Raw genomic sequence first — 16,675 nt, 5'->3', positions numbered from 1 at the left:
GAGTTATGATTAATGCGCATGTTGATGTTCGAATAAATAGTTTCGAACCTAAATGATAGTATGTGATAATGTTTTGAGTCTAAGGTTTTGACGAGATAAGATTAATATTAAAATTTACTAATTATTTTAAGGATGATGATGGGCTCACTTATTGGGCTTCATGATTTTATTATCTTGGGCCTCATTTGTTGGGCTCTAGAATTTAATTGATGTTGGGCCTAATATTATTAATGCACTGGGCTTCGAATTTGTTCATTTGGGCTCGAATTAAATTCCTTTTGGGCCTAGTTTATTTTATTGGGCCGGAGATTAATTCAATTGGGCTTTGCTTATTTTATTTCCATTGGGCTAATATATATATTGTTTGGACTCTATTATTTTTATAAATGGGCTCTTATTATTTATTTTGATTGGGCTTCTATTAATTGTTAATAATGGATTTATTATTTTTATTAATTGAACTCCTACTATTTTAATTGATTAAGTTCAATGAAATTTATTAGTTAAGACCAATGAGATTTATTAATTTAGGCACATTATTTAATCCTAATTATTTTAATTAGTGATAAATTTTAAGACTTACTAATTATTAATTAGTAAGTGAATTAGATTATTTTAAGATGAGTAGATTATTAAAGATTTATAATCCGACCTCATAAGACGAGATTTAATTCCTTAAATAGGATTAGCATCTCATAATTTAATTAAAGGAATATGAGTCATGCATAATCATTTCACGCATCCTCATTTATTGAGATTTTTCGAGAATTAGAATCTTATTTTATTTTCTCGGATTAAAGGTCAAGCACCAGAGTTAGAGCTAAACCGTGAGTCTGCTATTCAGGTGGGCTTTCTACGTATAAACTAAAATTATATATTATTAGAATTGTTAAGACTTTATGCTTATGAATTTAAATGATATTGTCAATGCCTAAATGCTTTATGTTTTATTATTAATTGCCTATCTGATGTTAATCGAATTCGGATTCTGGATGGGACCGCAAATCCCTTCGGAATTAGTGTACACCTTGTGATCGTGAGTCATCTAGCGGGTTGGCCGATCATAGTGTCCGTAGAGGGAGGCCTCCCTCTCGGCACGAGTTACTGATATGGTGATTAATGATATAAAATACCTGCGCGGGTTATTGATGAAAGAAATGATATTATGTTTGGTAAATACGAGTCTTTAAAGGAAAACCCTCGTATATTACTACTGTTGAAAGGCTTGACAATAAAATATTATGCATGTATGTAAATTTCGGCAAGTGTCCACTAAGTACTTTTGTACTTAGCCCTGCATGTATTTTTAAATGTGCAGGTTGAGCGGTGATCGAGGATGTAGTGTGCAAGCGGAGCTTTGTCAAACTAGGATGATTACCTCAGAGTAGAGTATATGTCTTCATACATATACTCAAATTGTTATTCCGCTGCGAACACTGATTATGTTAAGATATTATGTCAAACAATATGTATTATTTAATAATGTACTAAAAATATTGAGTACCCCGTTTTGGGATAATATTATGTACGGTCCCCTTGTGGCCTTCATTGATATCTAGATATTTCGATTGATTTCCTTATACAAGTCGAGTCATCAAGAAACCGAACATGCCCCTTTCTTACTCCCGCTCCTAAATTCCCTCCCTTAGTCGCGGTTTCCCCGAATTTGCTATCCTTAGCAAGTGCGGTCGTGACAGTAAATATGATCATGATAAATCAAAATAATTGTATTTTAAATAAAAAAAACTAACAAAATCGTGTTTATATCTTTTCCTAAAATGAAGTGCCAATTTCTATGTATAGGATCTTGATTAGTGGCCATATCAATATTTTGTTTCCAAAATTGTTGCAATAAATAAAGGGAAAAAATTCTTTAGAAAATTTCCAATATTAATTAAGGGTAATTTAGTGATAATAATAATTCAAATTAGGAAATAAAATTTCAAGGGCATTATGTGCGCACATATTATGTGTATTTAGCAGTACTCAACATTTAATTAGAAGTATTCTGTAGGCACACTTGTGTGTGTAATAAATGTTAGAGAACTAGTCTCCCTAGTGACAGACCAGTATTTGTGACGTTCGCTCGCCCTCTTTCTCTCTTGAAGATTTCCATTTCCCCTCACAAAGTGCGCTTTCGGCTCTCTCACTATCACTCTATAAATATTAAGCATTAAGTACGTCCATAAAGGTGTGTGTTTTTTTATTATTTAATCTATATATAAAAAGTGTGATATTTTTTATTTTAGAATTAATTATTTATAAATACATAAATTATACTTAAATTTTAATTCTTAACTAATCTATTTTTTAGTTAAAACTTTCATAATTTTTTTTATATACAAATTATCATGAGTCAAAAGTTTTCTTACTAATAACTTGATTGTGTGAATTTCGATGGGCAATTCGAAGGTTTCATTGAAAAGTTTTTGATGTTATCTTTCTAATAATCATATATTTATATTGTTGGATTTTGATCACCAAAAATGATGAAAAAATAGTTTGAAAGGTGGTGTCACAAAATTCTACTATATTTTTTCTATATTCAGACAATCAAGTTATTGATCAACGAACTTTTGAAGTCAGATCAAATCTAAAAAAAATAAAATTTATGTATTTTTTTGACCAAAAAATAGATCAAGTTAAAAATTAAAATTTAGGTATAGTTAATTTATAAATAATTAACCTTTTATTTTAATACATGTATCATTATATTGTAAATTTTATTTATGTTAAATATTTAGAAAAAATATATTAAATTAATTTCTTTATTTTATACACCTTTTTTCAACTATTTTAAAAAAAAGTTGTGTCTTTTAAATCACATCATACTTTTGGCCGGAGAAAATAAAAAGGAAAGTTCCCATTCATTTTCTCGTTTAGAATTAAAATATTTTCATTTTGTCAAATTCGCCCACAACTTTTGACTTCATCATAATTCTCTCTGCTCCAATCCAATCTACCTAAAGACGTGTGTGGACAATAGTCATAACGGATGCAAATAGTATAGAGTTCGTCTTCCGTGTGTAAAGAATGATACTACTTGTAGAAAATTAATTTTTTTTCTTCGAGGGGTGGTAGAAAATTAATGTATTCATCATTCTAACACATGCAATCATTTACTTCATCTACACAAGTTAGGCTTTTTTTTCTGTTATTTTAGTCGGTTCACATTTTCATCTACAGAAGTTAGGCTCTTTCTGTTATTTTGGTCCCGTTCACATTGAGGTCATCTTAAACTTTTTTTTTTTTTTGAGGAAAAGGCCATCTTAAACTTACAACTTACAATTTCAAACTTTAACAATTTCAAACTTTAACTCATTTTCAGTATTCATTATACTTTCTCCGTCTCACTGTATCTGAGACTCTTTTTATTTTGAACGTCCCACTAACTCTTTTTTTTTTTTGTAAAAGTTTTTCCCTTTAAACACCTTTTTATTTTTTCACCTACACACAAAATACACATTTCTTAATTTTCGTGCCCAAAAAAGGTCTTACTTACAGTGGGATGGAGGGAGTATTACGCTGATTCATAAATTCAAACATAACTCTACAATAAAAAAATTTATTCATTTTATCGTATACTACCTTTTATACTTTTACAATAAAACTTATATAATTTTCAATATAACACATTGGGCCATTATACAACTTTAAAATCAATTTTTATTTTAATATTGTAGTCTTCATTTAATCATTGCTCCATCCATCTTTAATAAACAATTACATTTTAAATTTCTTATCATTTTTGTGTGTCCATAAAAAATACTCTCCCCGTCCTATTATAAATGTCTCGTTACTTTTAGACATATAAATTAAGAAATATGTAGAAGATAAAATGGGTTGGTGTAAATTATTTAAATATTAAATATAGAGATAGAAGAATGATGCAGAGAGACATCAAATGATAAATATACCTTACTTAAATTTAGTGGGAAGCTTGATATACACAATGGTCTGCACTAGGCCAGACATTGCACAAGCTATAAGTGTTATGAGCAGGTATATGGTGGATCATGGTAGAGAGCATTGGGAAGCTCTCAAGAAGGTGCTGAGGTATCTAAAGGGCAGTGTGGACAGAGCTATTTTGTTCCAGAGGAAGGGAGACATCAGCAAGCCTTTCCTGATGGGATACATCAACTCTAACTATGCTACCAACTTAGACAACATGAGATCTCAGTCAGGTTACATTTTCACACTTTTTGGATCAGCTGTTAGTTGAAAATCTTCACTACAATTTGTAGTTGCATTATCAACCACTGAAGCAGAGTACATGGCTGCAACAGAAGTTGTGTGGCTCAAAGGATTAGTGCACGATTTTGGTATTGAGGAAAGTTCTGTAATTTTGAAGTGTGACAGTCAGAGTGCTTTGTATCTTATGAAATATCAAACTTTTCATGAGAGATCTAAGCATATAGATGTCAGAATGCATTTCATAAGAGATATAGTTGATCAAGGATTGGTGAAGATGGAGAAACTTGGGACAGAGGAGAATGCAGCTGATGCGCTGACTAAGGCTTTGCCTACTGCTAAGTTTGAACATTGTCTTAAGTTGGTAAATCTGCTGATTTGAAGTTTGATACAGAATTAAAATGTTTCGGAGGAAGAACTGGAGCTTTTGTTATTGTTGTCGATTATTAGCTTAGAAATCAGGTGGAGATTTGTTGTTTATGATTTCGTAAGCTTATAATCCAGTTTGTATACTCTGGTGTTGTAAAGTTTACTCTGGTGAGGTTATCAGAGCAGAGAGAGCGCGCTGCTGCCAGGGCAGAGAGATCGCGCTACTGCCAGAGCAGAGAGATCGCGAAGCTGTCAGAGAAGAGAGATCACGCTGCTGTCAGAACAGAGGGACCGCTCTGGGCAGAGTCAGAGCCGAGGCATATCAGAGTCAGAGTTGCCAAGGCAGAGTCAAACACTCCAGAGCTAGAGTCAAAGTTCCTTTTGCAGAACTAGAAGTCATAACTGTTTTGCATAACAGTTTCTTTTATGGTTGTTTACAGTTCGTTATTTTCAAAGTTTGCTATATAATGAGCAAATTGGGTGTCTAATAAAAAACACTAGTTAACACTTGTAACATTCTGTAAAATTCTCAGTTCGTGAATCAATAATAGAAGCTCCGTTTCTTGGTCCCGTGGATGTAGGGTTTCAGCCCGAACCACGTAAATCCTTTGTGTTCATCGCAATTTTTTCGTCGATTTTCTTAACAAATATATTACCAAGAAAAGAATGTGACATTTATAATAAGACATCTCATTATAAAAAGTGGGACATTTGTTATGGGATGGAGGGAGTAGTCAATTTTCATCTATAAATTCTATCCCACAACATATTATCATGATAGACCCTATTTCCACTCACAAGATAATTAATTATCATTATGAAGATTATCCTTATGTGAGTATTTATCTCCTCACAATATACTTCATTATTTTTATTAAATTTTCTTAATTATTTTTTGGGAAGAGAAGGAGTATTATTTTTAAGTACTATTTGATTAATTTAAATAGTTCTAAAATTCAGCTAGCCCAAATATAGCTTTAATACTATTTAATTAATTTAACTAATCCTAAAATATCGATCAGTCCAGATTAATCCCCTAAAAAAAGTCAAAAAACTAAATCATTAATGCATATTAATAAAAGGTTTAGGCCACTTATATGATTGATCAAACCATAGTTTTAATGGATGAAGAAAGTATATAATTACTCGTTCAAATTATTTCTAAAAAAAAAACAGTATATGGTATTATTATTATTAAAATAATTTTGTTTACTAACAATCGACACAATATATGTGCATATATTAAAAATGTAATACCCCATCACAAACTTTTTACTTTTTATGCCCATCTTTTCAATTTATTTATAATTTTATCACATACTCCCATTTTTATACTCTTATTATCATAGCACTATAATATTTATTAAAACTCATGTAGATAGAAATAATAGTACACATTTCTAAAAGAAGAAAGGGAATAGTATTCAATTTAAGTCGATAAATTAGTTACGCCCATATTTACTATCCATAATTATATTGTACTTCCTCTGTCCATAAAAATTGCACTATGATTTAGAGAACACACATTTTAATAAATAGCTCAAAGATGTATATAAACTATAAAGTGAATAACGGAATTCAACAAAGTTGGGTGAAGAAAGAAAGCCACAAAAATCAATACTACTACCTCCGTCTACAATTTTTTTTTCTTACATTTTCTTTTTGAAACGTTCATAAAAGAACTTGCTAACTATTTTTGGATTATATCTCATTACTTTTAAATATTTCATTTTTTTAAAAATTATAAGTATCTGAATATAATCAATTATGCAACTCGCACGCAGACGGGACCTCACCGTCACGCAGACAAAAGCCCTGCGTGTGAGACTTCAACACCAAACAATACAACACCGCACACAGGTGGGAATACAACACCACCTAAAATGAAAAAATATCATCGCACGCAGATAAAATTGAACCCAAGATCTATCATAAATGAGAGTTTTTAAGTGCCTCAACTTTGCCACTAAAATAAGGTCTCACTAGTAATACTAATATCTCATTTATTCTTACTTTTTATTTTTTCATCAATCTTAATACTAACTAAAATATATTTTCATCATTCTTAATATACTGAACAATAAGTTTTGTTATGTGGACGTAAAGAGGATGTAAAATCATTAAGGTTTTTGTTTTTGTTTATTTTTTATTTTTTATATATGGATGGAGAGAAAGTACTTAGGAATGCGTTGAGTGTTCCCCCGGATGCAAATACAGTGCTCACAAAACAAAACAAAACAAAAAAAAAAAAAAAAGGAGAGGAGATGGAAGGGAGAAGGGAGATTCCATCTTAAAGTTTACGCCAGTAGCCCATGGTCGTTGACGATCTACAAACTCTTCTCACTCTTCTGTGAAACTCTCTCCCTCTATCTCAGATGGCGGAGACTGCACTTACATTCCTGCTGGAAGAGTTGCGTGATACGCTAAAATGGTACAACGATCTGTTATCCGGCTCCAAAAATGATTTCGACCAGCTCACCAAGGATCTAAACATCATGAAGGCATTCCTTAGCGACGCCGGCGAAAGACGGAAGGAGAAACTGTTCAAGGAGATAGAGCAGCAGATTAGAGAAGTCGTTTACGAGGTTGAAGACACCGTCGACAAGTGCTTGGCGGCGGCCAAGGGCAAGGGCGCCATTAGCCGCCTCAACACGAAGAAGTTCACCTTGGCCAAAGAGGTTAGGTCCCTCAGAGACGAGAAAGTAAAGCCGGTGCTCGACTTGGTCAAAGCCAACTATGCTGCCCCCTCCGGGGCCGGTGCCGGTGCCGGTGCCGGTGCCGGCACCGCTGACCAACAGCAGCCGAGGCCTAAAAAGGTAAATTGTGTGTTTCAGTTCTCGCCTTAATTTGACTATTTAGTTGGTCAGATCTCGTAGGTGCCATATTTGGTGGTGAACAGTGAACTATATATAAGTGATCTGATCGTCGATAATCCGATTGTTGAAGAAGCTCCTTTGCTTCTTTTTGGCGGCGCTGCTTGATTTTGTTGTGATTTGTTGGATAATGTTGGTTGCAGAAATGATCCCCTTTCTTTCTTCTCTTTTTATTTTTGTTTTTTAACGGAAGCTCGATTGCTTTTTTCCAGTGTGCTGCTTATTTGTTATGATCGATTTGTTGGTTGGAGGAATGCTGCGTGATTTTTTAATTCTTTTTTCACAAATTATAATTTAATAGCTTTGTTGCTGCATATTCTAATCACTTTTTCCTTATGTTTGATGCACAAAACGAAATTTTATAGTATGAGATAAATGGGCATTGACCAACAATATTTTTGTTGATAATTGAGAGTTCTGAAAGGGGGAAGGAAAACTGATTATTGGGTATGATCAATTTGATGAAGGATTGGGGAGAACGTTTATTGTGGAAGCGAAATTGAAGTTTGAATTTTTTGAAGGATAAATTTTTTTGCGGGTAAAAGTTAGTTTGTTCGAATAATGTGGTATTTGATGTAAATACGTATTAACAGCTTAAGACAAGAAAGAGTGTGCTACATTTCAACATAATTGAGGATTTGTATGTTCATTTATCAGTCTATCAATTAGAGAATTAATAGTGGTTCATTCAGAAAAATTTCGAACAGCACGGCAGTAGTTTCTAATGTATCAGAACTTGCATTTTACTCAGGATCAGTGCATCAGACGAGAGAAAGTGGTGGGTTTCGAAGACGAGGAAGAAAAACTAATAGGCTATCTCATGGATGAGAAGGAGAAGCTTGATGTAATCTCCATCATCGGTATGCCTGGCTTGGGGAAGACAACGCTGGCGTGGAAGATTTTTGAGAACGAACAAATCTGTTTTCAGTTCCCAGTCCGCATTTGGGTTTATGTTTCTCAGAGGTTCAACAGTCGGGATGTGTTTCTCAACATTCTGAGAAAATTCACCAGCAACGACATGTCTGGCCTCAGTGATGAGGAATTAGCGCAGTCAGTTCGTGGGTGCCTGTCCAAAGAGAAATTCTTGTTGGTAATGGATGATGTGTGGAGGCCTGATGACTGGGAAGTCATACAAAATGTGTTGCCTAGTAGCAATAAATTGAGTAAAGTCATGATCACCAGTCGTCTGTTGACTGTTGGTCAACGAGCTAAAGTTAGCCACTTCAGCACAGAGCCCCACAGGCTGCGTTTCTTTAGAGACGATGAAAGTTGGAAACTGCTCCAGTTGGAGGTATTTGGGAATGAAGAAGATTGCTTTCGTGAGTTGGTAGGCATTGGAATGAAAATAGCCAAACAGTGTCATGGAGTGCCGTTGACAGTTGTGGTGGTTGGAGGTATTCTTGTGGATCTGTTCGTGAAAACGCATATACCCCGTCTTCTCAAAAGGGAATGGGAAACTGTGTCTGAAAATGTGAGCAAGTTTGCACAGAATAACGAGGAGAAACGCATATCAGATGCTGTGGAGTTGAGTTATAAAACATTGCCTGATTACTTGAGAGAATGCTTTCTCTATATGGCTGTGTTTCCTGAAGAACACGTGGTTCCAGCTTGGATGCTGACACGCTTGTGGATTGCAGAGGGATTTGTGCGGCCTAAAGAAACAAGTTTGGAGAAAGCTGCAGAGCAAAATTTAAATGATCTTGTCAGCAGGAACTTACTCATGCTTGATCAGAAAAACCTAATGGGCGAAATAAAAACATGTCGTGTTCATGATATGATTCGTGAATTTTGCAAAGAGATCGCTGTGGAGCAGAACTTATTCCGAGAGATAAGGAAAAATAAGGAAGGAATACTTGAACCTTCAGTTTCTGATGTTGAAAAGTTCCATCGTCTTTGTTTCCATTCTGATCTCACTACCTTATTCTCTAAAAAACTGAACGGTCCTCGCGTTCGTTCGTTCCTATGTTTCTACAAGGAGCCTGTCAAGTTGGATGCTAGATACATATCAACCATCCCGGATGCCTTCATTTTGCTCAGAGTTTTGGAGTCAATATCTATCAGATTCCATCAATTTCCTGCAAAGGTGACCAAACTAATTCATTTGAGATATGTCACTCTGCACATTGAGACTCTCACTCTTCTTCCAGAGCCCCTCTCCCAGCTATGGAACCTACAAACTCTTGTAGTCGAGACAAAGTCACGTTCCATTACCATGAAAGCAAATATATGGAAGATGTATCGTATGAGGCATCTCAAGTTGAAAGCAGCCATAGTCTTGGACCCAAAATGGGATGGTGCAGGCGGTGAAAACCTGCAAACACTGAGCAGATTGGCGCCTGAATCTTGCACGGCAAAGGTATGTGAAAAGGCCTGCAACCTCAAGGAATTGGGAATTCGTGGGAAACTTGCCTCTCTTTTTAAAACCATGTCCATGGAAAAATTGAGTCGTCTTGAAAAGCTGAAGTTGATGAATGATCTACTCGCTGATTCTGAACCTCGCCTCGCTCGCCTCCCTCAGTCCAATTGTTTCCCTCCGAACCTCAAAAGGCTGACACTATCGAATACATTCCTCGATTGGGAGCATATGTCCACATTGGCTGAGATCAACAGCTTGGAGGTTCTTAAGTTGAAAGAAAATGCATGTAGTGGAACTTCCTGGAATGCTGCTGCTAGTGTTTTCGAAAGTCTTCAAGTCCTGATCATCACAAATGCAGATATAGTTGTGTGGGTGGTTTCTGCTGATAGTTTTCCTTGTCTTAGCTGTCTCGTGCTTAAGAACTGCGAAAAACTCGAACATATTCCAGTTGAGTTGGGTAACTACTTGGAGTTTTTGGAGATTGAGCGCCTTCGCAAACCAGCAGTCGACTCTGCCAAGAGGATCATGGAGGTGAAAAGGGATGAGGAGGAACAGCGGAAACCCAAAGTGGGGGTTCGGTTCAAGCTCCAAATCGGCCCTGGATGTGGGCAGGAACCTAATTGATTCGAGCCATTGATCAAGAGAAAGACTATCTTACTAGGTATGTACCCTGCAATTCTTCCTTTCAACACATGACAAATTAACAATACACTGAATTTCATTGCTGATGAGCGTTTAAACTATGCAGTGGGTCAATGCATATTAAAGTTCAACGGAGACGCCTTATTTCGCTGGTGCAGCCTGATGTCTCGTCTTCTGTTTGCTCTTCAAATAGATGCTGCAATTTTAATCGTTTGAGATTAAATTTGTTTTTGAAAATGTTTGTTTTATTCTCTACTTTTGATGTTGTGTGATCGGGAACTCTAGTTCGAAACATAATGTGAGTTGTGTGTTTTCTGTCGTATCAATAAATTAAAAAACTATTGTTGTCAGCTATTTATCAACTGTGGTGAATGTGATTGTGTTTTTTAACTTGCCTATACTATTTATAAATGCTAGTTTTGCTTCTCTAAGAGCATCCACAATGGTGGGTGCGATGGCCGGATCGAACCCGGCCTATCGCACCCACCAGCGATGCTGCACCCGGGTGCGAAGGAGGGGGCGAAGGAGGGAGGCGAAGCTACGCACTCGTGTATTTCGGGTGCGATGGAGGGGGCGTGTAAAACACGCGCCCCTTTTCGGCCGAAAAAAAAAAAAAAAAAAAAAAAAATTTAAAAACTAGCCGTTTTTGGACCGTTTTTTTTTTCCGTTGCTGATTTTTTTTTTTTTTTTTTTAAATTTCTATACTCCCTCTATATATACATATACAACCTCATTCTCTTCTTCATCATCTATCATTCATCCATTCTCCTCATTTATCCATTCCCCTCATCTTCTAAATTATTTCAACAAATAACAATGGAAGGCGATTGGAGCAACTATTGGCGTGAACATCCTCAAAATCCATCCCCCGGCGAATCAAATGCTTCCAGGCAAGGATTCTTGCCGTTCACGCAAGAATCCAATGCCTTTCAAGCGGCGGGCACCAATTTGAACCCCCGGTTTGCCGCCGTTGCCGAGCCCGAGCCCGACGTGGAGGAGATTGCTTCTATGCCGGCGGCATCCAAACGTAGCAACTATTATCCGGCAGAAACGGTGCTAATTTGCCGTTTGTATTGCGAGCACACCCACGACTCTGTGGTGGGTGCCGATCAAAAAGGGGCGAAGTTTTGGGGCTCCATCTGCGCCGAGTACAACGCTAAAAGGCCCGAAGGATCTATTTCACGCGACGTCACGCAAATCAAATCTCACTTTCAACGGGTGTCGAAGGATACGAAGAGGTTTGAGGCCATGCACAAAAAATGCCATGATCAATGGAAATCAGGCATGAGTGATATTCAAATCCTGGAGCAAGCAGAGGCAATGTGGCTAGCCGAGTACCGTGTTCCGTTCCGGTATTCGCATGCATGGAAGATCTTGCGCGAGTCGAAGAAATTTTCAAGTCTCGGCGGGGATGTTCACTCCGATGTCCATTCGGACAAACGATCAAAGGGGTCCGACGGTCTTCCCACAACGACTTCTAGTGACGCCTCTATCTCCACCCGGCCCCAAGGCCAAAAGGCGGCCAAGCGAGACAAGCGCAAAGGCAAGAAAAAGGCCGAAGAGACGTCGGAGGATAACCAAAAAGCTCTCGGGTACATGGCGAATATGGTGAATGCAATGGAAACATTCTCCCAAGTTCAACGTGACCTCGCCGATAGCATGTTGATGAGCCGGGACACCTCTCAAATGAATCCCGACGAATTGGCGTTTCACATGTGCAAGGTGGCGGAGATAAAAAAACGACACAACATCCCGTAGATTTTTAGGATTTTTTATTTTATGTTTGTTTTAATTTAAGTAATTTAGGATTTTAATTTCTTGTATTTCTTTTATTTCTAACAATGTAGGATTTGAATTTTAATTCAATGAAATTTTAATTTCTTAATTATTGTAAAATGGAAACTAGAATAAAACTAATTCAAAAATAAAATAAAATCTATTGCACCCATAGTGAGTGCAATACCATTGTGGGAGTGGGTGCAATAGAAGTGGGACCCATGGTATTGCACCCACTATGGGTGCAAGCATTGTGGATGCTCTAAAAATACACGCTAATAATAATTATTTAATTAAATTAATAAATCTTTAATTTGCCTATACTATTGATAAATGTTAGTTTTGCTCGCATAAAATACACATTAATAGTTATTTAATTAAATTAGTAAAAAATATAAATAATTTATAATTTTTGACATTGAATTTCTTTTTATATTATAAAATTATAATAAAATTAGTACTATTTTATAGTAATTATAAAAAAATCATAAATTTTTTAACTCATATAAAATGAATCTCACCAATAGTATAAGGGTTAAAATAAAGATATTTTTCATAGTTGTATAAGTCAAATTACCAATCAATATCTCAACAATATAGTTTTATCAAATTTATATTAGCTAGTTAAAATGTCCATCAAAATATCTCTAGTTAAATAGAGATATATTCATATATGATTTAAAAATGCATTACCTTTTATAAAAAGTAAAATAAGTCTATATAATTGAATATAGAGTAAATTTTATCCACTCGTATGAGGACAATACAGATGAGAAAAGTTGGATGATTATTTTAAGCACACTAAAATTTATATTTTTTTCGATCGTTTTCGTGAGTTCAAATTGTAATAACGAATTTGATTTTATTCTAAATTTTTTAATCTTGTTCATCTTTCCTCTTTGATAGTTTGTATTTTCTACTGAAAAGTTAAAAAAAAAACTGTTAACAAATGTAATTAATCACTTTATTATCGAACACAGTTAAAATACTAGTTTCTTAAATTTTGTGCCGAAAAGAAGTTGATCAACTTAGCTGAGATTGATAGAGTATTAAAAAGGCAACTTTCAATGCAAAATTAATTTTAAATCAATTTGAAACTTGAGTGACAATTTTATAGTTGTAATAAAATTAAAGGTTTATAACTATATTTTTTCTATCTATTTCATTTTCCTTTAACTTCTTATTTTTTAATTTTATTTCTTTCTAAAATTATTAAATTCGACTAATTATAAAATATTAATATGAATTAAAGATTACGTTAAAAGCGTTAATTTGATAATATATTTACGTAAATATTTGATTTAAAATGTAAAAGTTATATTTATTAAAGATTAAAATTTTAAAAAATTCTCTCTCGTCTCTCATCTTTTTTAAATAAATCTATTTTTAAATTATGTTAACTTAGCCTTTTGCATTTACATAATATCAAATTTTATTATTGTGAATTATTTTTTATTTTTTCAATATTCATCTCAAATATATTCAGTTAAAACTAATTTTTTATTATATTTATAAGTATCATAATTAATGAACTGATATTAATTTTATATAAATATAAAAATATAAAAACATTTTCCCGCATTGCAATAGGTGCAAATACTAGTTTGTTATGAAAATGTAGTTACACATACAAACACGGTATACATATACGATTTACGAACGTACAAATATTACATTTACATTAACCAAAACAAATAAAAATTCAAAGATGAAAATGAAAACATAGTACTATAACAGAAAATACAAGTAGCAATAAAGAGAGTCATTACTTGAGTTTCCCATCATTCCATGAAGAGTGAGAATAAATACTAGGATGATAAAATTCCGAATGGGAGTAAGCATCTGTAATTTGCTTTAGACAAGTCATAACCAAAGGGTTGCTGTCGACTACTTCAATTTTTCCAAAATCTAACCCAAAACCAAGTGCCCCATGAATCTTTTCCAATAAGTGACAATGTTTTATGCTCAAGGAGTAAAGTGATGAACATCCTCCTTCTTTAACTTCCCATTGAACAAGATCAGTGTCTTCAATCACAAGATATCCAAGTTTTGGAAATCTTTTCTCTTCTACAATCCATGTCGGACCTTGAAAGGCATAGCATCGCAATTTGAGGACTTCAAGATTTGGCAATGACCCAATGATACTCATACACTCCCAAGGATAGCCCAAGCCGCTCAAATGCAACTTTTTAAGAACTAATGGGAATGTAGAAAGAGGATTCGGCCGGAGAGCAAGTGCAGACATGAGGTCAGGATTCGCGACAACACATTTAAGTATTCGCAGTCTTTTCAGATTAGAAATTTGATCAAAGAAACTCAATGGCTCAGCAACATCCGGCTCTGACTCAATTTGAATGCCTAACTTCCTTAGATTAGGAATTGCTTCAAAAATGGCATCGGTACAGCTGAGAGCACTCACATCTAAAAGTGTTGAGAGGTATGGTAAGGAAGGAAGCCCCGCAGGGATCTCGTAGGTCGCTTCCCACAATCTGAAGATGCTTTAGTTCTTTCATATCCCATATCTCCATAGGCATGTATGAAGGATCCTCAAAAGGCTTGATGCTAAGATGCCGAAACATGATCAAGAATTGAAGGCTCCAAAGTTTGGATATGGAAGAAGGGAGATCCCCATCACAAGTGAGGGCAAGATACCTCAACTGAATAAGGTTCACTACTTCAATAGGGAACTCGTAGAAACGGATTGTAAGAGCATCAAGCACCCGCAGTAACCTCAAACCAAAACAAACAGGAACTTCATAACGACAGTATGCACCAAAACATAAGAGAGAACGAGCAGTGGATGCACAATTATCCTGCATCAAGTTATGAACATCTTTGATGCTGAATAAAATGTTGTTATGGATGGATAATCGCCGTTGGCCTTGCATACCATCTTCAAGAACGTCACCATACTTGACAAAAGTATGGAAAAACTTAGTTTTCTTAGCTTCTTTGTTGCATAAATGCCACATAACTGTATGAACACCGCAAGTTTTCACTCCAGTTGATTTTCTATTCCAAACTGTGCATTGACGGTAGAGCATCACAACATTATGGTAAATAAGCTCTCTCAAAAGATGCTCACTGTAATCATTTGCAGTTTGCCATCGTAGTGGCTCAGGAAATCCCTCTACAGCCCACAGAGTGAGGAGTTTGGATTTTGGGATCTCGTAATTTTGAGGAAAAACTCCCATGAAGAGAAAGAACGTCTTCAACCTTAGAGGCAAGTACTTGTAACTTGGATATACTACTCTTGATATCGCTTCGTATGCATCCACAAAAACCGAGTTTTTCTTGAGAGCTACCTCGTTCCAGTACTCGGGCTTCCTCTCTGCTTCACATAAGAGGTTGGCTACCGCCACAATCGTGAGAGGAAGACCGTCACAATTCTCTGCAATCTTCTTCCCTATCTTCACTAGCTGATAAGGGCATAACTCTTCTCCAAAAACCTTCTCACGAAGAAGATCCCAACTTTCTTCTTTATTCAACAACCTCATTTTCACGATTCCTGATACATTATTGCTAGCACCTCGACCTACATGGTCTAACCTAGTGGTGATCAAGATTTTCCCTCCAATATTATCATCTTTAAACAAACTATTTTTCAACTCATTCCAAACTTGTTTGTCCCACACATCATCCAACACAATGAGATGCCTCTTACCCTTCAATCTTTCTTTCAAATAATCACCTATGTTTTTCACTTCTTCATCCATGATCATTTCAGCCATGTCAGCATCAACCTGAGCTACAATGGCAAGTAAGATTTCTTTCAACTGCCATTTCCTACCTACTGTCACCCAAGCACGAAAATTGAAGCGTTCCAAAATGTTGGAATCATTGAAGATTTCATTAGCAAGTACAGTCTTACCGATGCCGGCCATCCCAGTTATCGGGATCACCACATGATTCCCATCAACACGTTCCAACCGATCTGTAACTTCGAGGAGTTTATCAGACAATCCAACCATCTTTGACTCATTTCCACTAGGACGAATTCTTAATGGAACAGCAATTTCATCATCGTCGGCGTCTTCGAGCAATTTAGGATTGTCTAATTGCTGGATGTATTCCTGCTCCATCTCCTTCAACGTTTCCACGAGTAAACGAATTTCGTGCTCCGATTCCTGCAGATCGATGGAGAATTGAATCCTATTTCTGCTAATCCCTTCTTCATATTGTGAGAGAATCCGATTTGAGAATTGCGACTCGAGCACATCTTCTAATTTACAGATTGCGACTCTGATTTGGTCGTCGAAAGCGTTGGCCTTCTTCATGCTGCTGCGATCCAGTCTTAAGAGAGTTTTTCGTAAGGACTGTAGCTCGTTATTTACAGATTCTATGATTTCTGGGGAAGGGGGAACAAATGAGATTTGAGAAGATATTTGAAGATGATGAATTGTATGCTTAAGGCAAGTCAGAACTAGAGAAATTTGAGAGAATATATAATTAGTGACTTTTTTAAAGC

At 35.5% G+C, this 16,675-nt stretch overlaps 3 protein-coding genes across 3 annotated transcripts; 2 read left to right on the top strand and 1 right to left on the bottom strand.

Annotated features, from left to right (window-relative positions):
* Window positions 1-6,702: 6,702 nt before the first annotated feature.
* On the top strand, window positions 6,703-10,785 carry LOC131005105 (putative late blight resistance protein homolog R1A-10). The gene is made up of 3 exons (XM_057931917.1): window positions 6,703-7,376; window positions 8,185-10,450; window positions 10,538-10,785. The coding sequence occupies exons 1-2, from the start codon at window positions 6,936-6,938 to the stop codon at window positions 10,411-10,413; spliced, it is 2,670 nt and encodes an 889-aa protein (XP_057787900.1). The 5' UTR covers window positions 6,703-6,935; the 3' UTR covers window positions 10,414-10,450; window positions 10,538-10,785.
* A 654-nt stretch (window positions 10,786-11,439) lies between these two features.
* On the top strand, window positions 11,440-13,130 carry LOC131011725 (uncharacterized). The gene is made up of 2 exons (XM_057939529.1): window positions 11,440-11,974; window positions 13,114-13,130. The coding sequence occupies exons 1-2, from the start codon at window positions 11,440-11,442 to the stop codon at window positions 13,128-13,130; spliced, it is 552 nt and encodes a 183-aa protein (XP_057795512.1).
* A 780-nt stretch (window positions 13,131-13,910) lies between these two features.
* On the bottom strand, window positions 13,911-16,637 carry LOC131005104 (putative late blight resistance protein homolog R1A-10). Its single transcript, XM_057931916.1, is given in 2 exon segments — window positions 13,911-14,590; window positions 14,592-16,637. Coding segments are annotated over 2 exon segments (2,511 nt in total). The 5' UTR covers window positions 16,485-16,637; the 3' UTR covers window positions 13,911-13,972.
* Window positions 16,638-16,675: the final 38 nt, after the last annotated feature.

This window comes from Salvia miltiorrhiza, chromosome 1 (assembly GCF_028751815.1).
Source record: "Salvia miltiorrhiza cultivar Shanhuang (shh) chromosome 1, IMPLAD_Smil_shh, whole genome shotgun sequence".
In the NCBI taxonomy this organism is placed as follows: domain Eukaryota; kingdom Viridiplantae; phylum Streptophyta; class Magnoliopsida; order Lamiales; family Lamiaceae; genus Salvia; species Salvia miltiorrhiza.
Note: the sequence above shows the minus strand (reverse complement) of the source record. Positions and strands in the feature narration are given on the sequence as shown.

What these genes read in the sequence shown, in the direction of transcription:
- LOC131005105 (XM_057931917.1), top strand. Translation starts at nt 6,936, where the DNA reads ATGGCGGAGACTGCACTTACATTCCTGCTGGAAGAGTTGCGTGATACG. An exon ending in AGCAGCCGAGGCCTAAAAAG is followed by an intron (nt 7,377 to 8,184) that starts GTAAATTGTGTG and finishes CATTTTACTCAG; the next exon opens with GATCAGTGCATCAGACGAGA.
- LOC131011725 (XM_057939529.1), top strand. Translation starts at nt 11,440, where the DNA reads ATGCCGGCGGCATCCAAACGTAGCAACTATTATCCGGCAGAAACGGTG.